Raw genomic sequence first — 8,175 nt, 5'->3', positions numbered from 1 at the left:
GAAATTGATGATGGTCAAATATCCTCGCGTGAACAAGAACATTTCAATTCAACAAAATTCTCCCAATTCAGAACAAGTGAAGTGAGATACACATCGTGACAAATGCACTCTTTGTACACCATCCATCCCAATTCAATCAACTTTTCTAGGTCCACAAAAACAATATTCCTCTCTCCCACTTGCTCAAAGATGCATCCCCACCCCCTTTCCTTCATGCTTCGGCTAAACCCATAACGAGAGGATGGAAAAAATTTTATATATTGGATTCATATTCCGCTAGACAAGACACGTTATGTTTATGTAGCCCTACGCCTGCTCAGCTTCCACAGTGAGGCCAAGACAGTAAATCTACTACTAGGAAAGTTATAGCATTTGCACAATGATCTCAATTAGTGGACTTGTTAATTTTGGCATCAAAATAAAAATGAATCATATACGCAGGAACAGACGATCACACATTTGAAGCCACACCTACACCATGCTGATTTTTTAAGCTAACCTATACTTTCACTACTGGTTAAGCCTATCAACTGGACAACACAGAAGGCATGAGGACATCATTTATGTTTAGAGAGACAAAATATGTTGCAAAGAACCAAACGAGGTATGAAAATTTTCTTGAGCTCAAGGTCCCGGGCTCCTGCAACAAGACAAATGGCAAGCTAACTTTCCATTTGGAAAATCTTTACATTCAAATTCTAGGAGATGTCCCACATTTAGCCAATCATGTAAAGGAGTCAGACACCCCTATATTACCCCTCTCCATGTCAAAGTGACAAAAATTCTAACTAAAAAAAAGTTGGAAAATAAAAAAGAAAACTTTTACACAAACCTGATGGGTGAAAGAAAATAATAGATGCTAAAAATAATGGCAAGAATAACTCAAGATTTTCTTAAAAACCATTTCCATTACTTGAACAAGAAGCATACAGGGTGCCGCAACATATTGTAGACAAAAACAAAATTGCTGCCTCCAAAGGGCTTGCTTATGTACAAATAAGCAACTCACTGTTCCATCTTGATGAAATGAGCAGTCAGGAGCTTTGAGACTGAGAAGCCATTGAACGAGTCAACCTCAAATAGTTCTTTCAACTTTTCATCGCAAATGATTCTCCTCTTATCAGATGGATCCTTTAGCAAGAGTCATAAAACTTTTAATAAGACAGAAAAACCAGCACTTGAATTTGAAAAGATTCTAAAATTATGAAGCCAATTAAGCTCATTAGTTAACAACTCTATATCAAGAAACTGTTGATGGGATACCTATAGAGATTATCTAATGAGGAAGGGGTAAAGCAATGAAAATTCAGTAAATGGTTCCACGCAAATTAGAAATAAACATGCCTCAAAGGTACCATTTTACACGGTAGCAAAAAAGAAACAAGCTCCACTGCTAGAAAGAATATTAGGCCAGTGATCTCTCCAATAAACTCTACACTAAAACTGAACCACAATCCTAAGCTTTTTGAGTATTTGACTATGAATTTACTTGAATTCCTTGGCTGCATCAGCCAGGCAGATGAAATTGAGCATTCCCTTTCTTACCTACCTGGCCCCAGGTTGGTTTCAGATTTGAGTAATGGAACCAAGCCTTTTAATACAACAGGTACTGCTAGTTTTTCTTTCACCCCTCTTTTAGCTTCTCCTTTTCTTTAGGCAATGAACTAGCTTCCCTGTTCTCTCTCATTCCCAACTTCACTTCTATCATTATCCCCCCCTTTTTTTTTTTTTTTTTATTGGGTTTGGGAAGAAGAGAGGGGGTGTGGGGAGGGGGTGTTGTGTGGGGGCGGGGGGGTGTGTGGTGGTTGTTGTGAGATTGTGTGGGTTTGTTATGCCCTGCTACTGGGCTACCTGCCTGGTGGCTTCAAGGCATAATTGGAATTTGAGACTCAGTCTCCTTAACTTGATGAAGCTAGGCTTGTGTACTAGGACTAAACAAAATATGATGCTGAAAATCACCTTCACGGAACAAGCTTTCTTGATTGCTGACTAGTACTCTCTCAGTATTGACAATAAATATGATTCTATCACTCAATTTCAAAATTTACAATACAAGGCATGCCAACTGCTGGAAAAATGGTATTTGATTCATTAAGTCTCGAAAAAGAAATTGGTCTTCCATTATTCAGTGACAAATGGGATTCCTGGAAAGTCTCATTCTTCATTGTGAAAGCACCATGACAACTTATTTTTGAATGGAAAACAGAGTCAACTAGAATTTGGATTATCACGTGTATTCAATCTTGGGTCAAGCTTTATCAATATGGACTTAGCGAAGCCAAAGCTTGCTAATAGCTTCTATTATTGTTAGTGATCCTTTATTATCAAAACTTACTAGCCAAAATCTCAGTGATCTTGCTCTATTTATATTAGAAAATTTTACTCTTTGCTTCAATTTATTTTTCAATCTATTGTGCCTAAACTTTCACGACGTCCATTTCAAGTTTTCATAACCTTACTCTTTAGACTGATGTTGCAGAAACATAACCAAACCAACCAATATAAGTGGCTGGTAAGCATACATAATTAATCACATTGCATGTGATTTGTTTATTTATTGTACTTTTTCACAGGCTCAGTTCATATCACATGAATTTACATATGCATGGGGATTTCATTGCCAGTTGCTTTCGTCAAACAAAAAAATTATTCAGGAAGGCAATGTGACATACCTGCAGATCATTCTGTTTTATGTATTCCCACATTCTCTTTACGACATCAGCCCGAGATAATGTATTTTCGCCAGTGCCAAAAAATTTTACAAGAGCATCTGAAAGAGGAAGGGGAACAAGAAGACCAGAAGCTCCCTTCTTCTGCCGTTTTTCCTTCTGCTTTGGCTCTTTTGAACCTAAACGGTGTTGTTATTAAAATAACATCACTGAAAGAGTACCAGGGGATTTTCACTTTCTCATACAAATATGCCATTCCGCTACGGCAAGTAGGAAAAATTGGGTGATAGAAATTAAATTTATCAAACCATCAAGTTAATAAAATTAAGACTCAAAGTTATTGCTCTCACCTTCTTCTCTTCCGTGCTTGCACTGTCTTTCCTTTTGTATAGAGTTGTCTGGAGCTGAGAGATCAGGATAATACATTTTATTCAAGCAATTAAAAATTCTAAAAGCTTTCATTAAGACTTCAAGGAGGGGCAAAAAAATAAAGAAACAAACCCTCTTTTGGTGCGTGACAAAAGAAAACTTAAATCATGATCCAGTAACACACTTAAAAATTTTTCACCAAATCTTTCAACAAATAATATTCTATCATAATTTAAAAACAAAAGTTAATTCATACACGTACCATCTTCCTCATTTAATGGCCATATGTGCTTGGACAATGCTTTATTCATTTGAAACATATTGATAGAATCAACACGAAAGAGAGCACGCAATGATTCATCACATATTATATTCCGCTTGTTCTTTGGATCTTGTAAATCTTTCTCCCGAATATAGGCCCAAAGCTTCTTCACAACCTAGAAGCAAAATGTTAAGGAAAACAATGAGTATAACCCTTTTTTTTTAATGTGTCATCCTGAGGAATTAAAAAAATCATCCTAAACAAACAGAACTGACACTTCAGAGAGAGAATCCAAACATCTGTTGGTATACCTCCGTTCTGGCCAATTCAGGCACACCAGTGAACTCTTGAAGTTGTGGAGAAAGGCTGCACAATTTAGTAAAGCCACCTCCTCTTTTCTTAACATCTTTATCCACCTTATAAGACCTACTTGATAACAAAGAAACTTTAGTTTAGAAATACAAATGCTGGCACACTTGACAATTTTCATATTTCAATTCAATAGTAATGACAACTGATATCATGCACTCCAGTAATCCTAGTAATAAATACAAAGGTTATGGTCATCAATCATTTTCAGAGCCTTAACCAAAATATACAGAAGAAATTAAAAGCCAACACATAAATGAAAAAATTTGGCAATAGGAGGGTGACCTCAAACTGACCACCATTTCATTTTCATTGATGACAGTTCTTAGTTCAAAGTTGTATGCATAACCAAAGATAACTTCCAATTCTCAGGTAACATCCATAAGCAAAAGTCATGCAAGTAATTTCTGCTCTTTCAAGCATGTAAAATTGTAAATAATAAAAAGGAACTGAAAAACAGCGTAAAAAAGAAATCCATACTTAGAAAGGATTAATAAATAAATAAGAAGCAAAAGCAACCCACCCTCCTTTCTTGCTTTGTTCAGTACCCTCTTTCTCTACATATTCCTCTTCATCCTCTTCATCTTCCTGTTCTTCGCCTGGATCATCACCTTCTGACACAGAATCACTACCATCTTCACCTTTTTCCTTCAGCTTTTCATGTCCTGACCGCTCATCAGTGGCATGGGTTAATACAACAATTAAACACCTAGATCATGCAACTACAGGAGAATATCTCCAAAGGTAAATAATTAAGAAGATCATATTATACCGTAAATGAAATAAAGCGGAAGTTCAATGTGGAAGCCTGTTTGTGGTAGTTGAAGTTGAAATTGCAGAAAATATAAACATCCTAAAGTAGTCCAAATACTGGCCAAAAAATGATTAGTTTTCATGGAACAATAAATTATTATGCCACAGCCAAAGAAAAGAGGAGAAGGGTGGTAATTGCAAGTGCAATACTATCTTTCAGTAGTCAAGCATAACTTTTACTACATGTCATTTCTTTTAATACTATGTTTCCCTTCATTGTATGCAAACAATACACAAAATACTGAACAGTTAAACCACCAATTAAGGCTTTCTACAAATCCCCTCTCCTTCTCCCTCCCTCCCTCACCACACCAACCCCCCCCCCCCAAAAAAAAAAAAAAAAAAAAACACACACACACACACAAAGAGTTTCTTTTCATTTAAAGTTTTGACCCGCAACAAAACATTCAAAATGCTGTTATCCTACCTTGAATTCTTTAGTATGCCCAATTAACGCACTGTTACAAAACTATAGATATAAACTTATACTCTAATTTTGAATTATTTGTATGGTGTAATTATGCTTCTGGAAATTTGCAACCAACCAATACGGACAAATACCCAAAAGTAAACATCTGTATATGCCCAGTCAAAGAAAAAGGAAAAGAAAAAAGGAATAGGCGAATAGCATAATGATGTGTGATTTAGATATTTAATGCAAACTAATCTAGGGAGATATAAATATTCAAGTGACTTGACCAAGTAAAATTGATTTTGGAAAACCAAAATTTGGCCATGCTTACAGAGAATGAAAGACGTTGAAATAAGTGTTACATGTGTTTTAGTCTTCTAGACAAAAGCACAACATGTTACATTACATCAGAACTTTAAGACAGCCACTTATTTCAAAAGAAGAGGAAACAACTGAATCTAAGAATTTCTATGCAGAGATCTCGAGCTTTTATTGTACTTGGGAGCACAATTAGAGCATAAGATTCACGTAAATGAAAAGGTAATGTCTCTCCTCTCTTAAAGTGTATTTTATGCAAATAATACTTGAACAGGTGGGTGTGAGGGCCATGGCCAATTTTCTTTTTTAATTTTTTTTATATATATGAAAAAGCTGGATTCTTCAAAATAAGAAATTAAGAATACTAAATTCCAACATAAGTTAGTGAAGTATGCATGCATGCACACACAATGCATGCACACACAATCAAACTTACTTATATTGTGAAAGTACTGAGATTGCACTAATAAGCAAGGCATTCAAGCATACATCTAGTCCCACACAGAAAAATGTAAAAAAGATAATTTATAAAAGAAAATACCAGCTTCTGCAGTCAATGGCCAAATATGCTTGGACAGGGCTTTATTCATTTGAAACATATTAATCGAATTTACACGAAAAAGATCATGCAATGCTTCATCACATTTTATATTTCGCTTATTCTTTGGATCCTGCAAGTTGTTCTCCCTGATATAGGCCCAAAGTTTTTTCACAACCTAGAACAATAATACAGAAAATATGAATGACATATGATCAAGAAACTTCAAGATTACATGTACAAATCAGTGACTGAAAGAATTCAAAGAAATATCTGATTTGTAGGTATACCTCAGTTCTAGCTAATTCAGACACGCCAAGAAACTTTTGAAGTTGTGGAGATAAGGAACATAGCTTCGTAAAGCCACCTCCTCTTTTCTTGCCTTCTTTTTCAGCCTTATTTGACCTAAGGGATAAATAAAATAACCAATAAGCATCATCAATAACAGAAACCTGTAGCCATAATGGTTGGATAGTGCCAAATATATTTATGCACTAAAAACAATAAAGTTTTCTTATCATCCTTCATATCATAAACAATTACAGAAAGATATTGCATATGATAAAATTTGATGTTATCTGCATTTCTTTAAAAAGAACAAAAAATTTCATTTAGCTTATAAAATGAAACTCAAAGATTGCATGCAAAACTCAATCTCCAGGGTTTGGATGAGGGTGGAGGAGGGGTAAACAAAGATAAGGAGGGGTAAATGAGTTATGCCCCCTCTAAACATGAGTGAATTAATGGAGGGTAAGGTAAGCATTCTCTCAAATCTCAATTGTTCTTAAAAGAGGGGAGCTATGACTATTTTTATTTCTACAACCCTCCCTTTACGTCTTCACAAACATAAAAAAGATATACAAAAGATAGCCTTCAAAAATAGAATTTGAGAAAAGAGAAATCACCTTTTTATTTTAGTTCCCTGTTCGTCACTCTCGTCTTCTTCCACCTCCTCTTCCTCTTCTTTCACCTCTTCTTCTTCTTCAACGGCGTCGTTTTCATTGCCTTCCTTATTCTGATTCACCTTCTCTGCTATATTTTCTTCTTCATCTTCGTCGTTATGTTTGTTCTGTAGGGTTTCGAGGTAAAGGTCGATTTGTTCCCTGATAAACACTTTCCGGTCCGACAAATCGAGGCCGAAATCCTCCTCCAACTTCCTACGGACACTGCCAGCTGTGGCGGTGTCGAGGTCGGAAGTCCGGAGAATTTCGCGAAGGCGAGTCACTAGGTCAGAATCCGAAACCATATCGTATTTCGGGGTGCGATAACGACGACGCTTTCAGCACTGGAAAATGAAGGTATTTTTGCGGAGAAGCGAAGCGAGAGCAGCAAATAGTGTCGGGGAGGCTGTGCGTTTTGTTCTCTCGAAATATTGGCGTGCTCGTGGCTCGTGCTGGTGCAGTTGCCCGTGTCAGCGTCTTAGTGAGGCTATTTCTGGAATTATAACAAATTTCTCCAAAAACGACACCGTGTCCTCTGAGTTTTCGCTTAAGTCGTATACTTAATTTTTTTAAAAGAGAAAAACATTAATTAAAATTAATTTGATTAAAAATCAAAGCAATTTCTTCTAATATTTTTCTTGAATAACAGTAAATAGTTAATATATGGAAAAATTATTAACAATAAATAGCTTTTTTTTTTATTTGTATATGCGAATAATACTTATTGAATAAGTATATACACCCCAAACTAATCAAGAGATAAATTTAAAATTAAAAGCCACACACAATCAATATAATAATTTATTGGTCATTTATATACGAATTAATTTTTTCTTTTGATTTATATATACATATAAAATTTATTATATAATTATATGTTCAGATAATTACTAACTGAATAATATATTTGTCACGTTTACACACACATAACTCAAGCTAATTAATCAATATTGAACAAATTCAAGACCAAAAGCTACACGCAATGAGCATGATAGCTATATGGGAAAATTATAATGACAGATTAGAAGAAATTGCTTTGATTTTTATTTTTGATTTTTTTTTCTGAAAAAATGGCAATTGATACTTTTCCCAATGGAAACTGTAAGTGGGTGAGGCATGACGAAGAAAAGGATTATCCAAACCTCATCAGCCACAAAAGGAATAGAATCTCAGGCCCTAGCAAATGGATGAAAGTGAAGTGGTCCATTTGGCAACATAAGAGACCAAGAATCTCGCGTATTGATTTTTTTTTTTTTTGGTCATATGTCACATTAAGAACGTGAACATTTGACTAGGAACGGATATTGGAAATTTCATCATCCGCATCGAAAACCATTAAAGTTTTTTCTTTCTTTTTTTTTTAATTTTAATTAATAATTTTGTTTTTATAAAAACATTAAAATCCCTCTTTCTTTAATAATATTTCAAAAATTAATAGACATTCTAGGAAAAGCATTCATTATGGTAGTATTTAAATGCTAGTT

The 8,175-nt window shown here is 35.0% G+C and overlaps 1 protein-coding gene across 3 annotated transcripts; it reads right to left on the bottom strand.

Moving 5' to 3' along the window:
• Positions 1–888: 888 nt before the first annotated feature.
• Positions 889–7,111, bottom strand: LOC110634878 (upstream activation factor subunit spp27). Of its 3 annotated transcripts, XM_021784028.2 has the most exons (10): positions 6,656–7,109; positions 6,041–6,155; positions 5,754–5,928; positions 4,442–4,522; positions 4,193–4,334; positions 3,612–3,726; positions 3,301–3,475; positions 3,020–3,073; positions 2,673–2,848; positions 889–1,131 (listed from the first exon to the last, which is right to left on the bottom strand). In XM_021784028.2, exons 1-10 carry the CDS (start codon positions 6,994–6,996, stop codon positions 1,006–1,008), a joined length of 1,500 nt encoding a protein of 499 aa, XP_021639720.2. In that variant the 5' UTR covers positions 6,997–7,109; the 3' UTR covers positions 889–1,005. The 3 variants fall into 3 exon arrangements, with proteins under 3 accessions (XP_021639720.2, XP_021639722.2, XP_021639729.2); XM_021784030.2 differs by lacking the exon at positions 4,442–4,522 and having other exon boundaries at positions 6,656–7,107; XM_021784037.2 differs by lacking the exon at positions 889–1,131 and having other exon boundaries at positions 2,754–2,878; positions 6,656–7,111.
• Positions 7,112–8,175: the final 1,064 nt, after the last annotated feature.

Source organism: Hevea brasiliensis, chromosome 15 (genome assembly GCF_030052815.1).
Source record: "Hevea brasiliensis isolate MT/VB/25A 57/8 chromosome 15, ASM3005281v1, whole genome shotgun sequence".
Classification (NCBI taxonomy): domain Eukaryota; kingdom Viridiplantae; phylum Streptophyta; class Magnoliopsida; order Malpighiales; family Euphorbiaceae; genus Hevea; species Hevea brasiliensis.
This window is presented reverse-complemented; position numbering and strand designations above follow the sequence as displayed.

Coding starts and splice junctions, on each gene's coding strand:
- LOC110634878 (XM_021784028.2), bottom strand. CDS start 6,996: ATGGTTTCGGATTCTGACCTAGTGACTCGCCTTCGCGAAATTCTCCGG. Junction 3,074..3,300: donor GCCATTAAATGAGGAAGATG/GTACGTGTATGA, acceptor CTGATCTCTCAG/CTCCAGACAACTCTATACAA. Junction 2,849..3,019: donor CAAGCACGGAAGAGAAGAAG/GTGAGAGCAATA, acceptor AACACCGTTTAG/GTTCAAAAGAGCCAAAGCAG.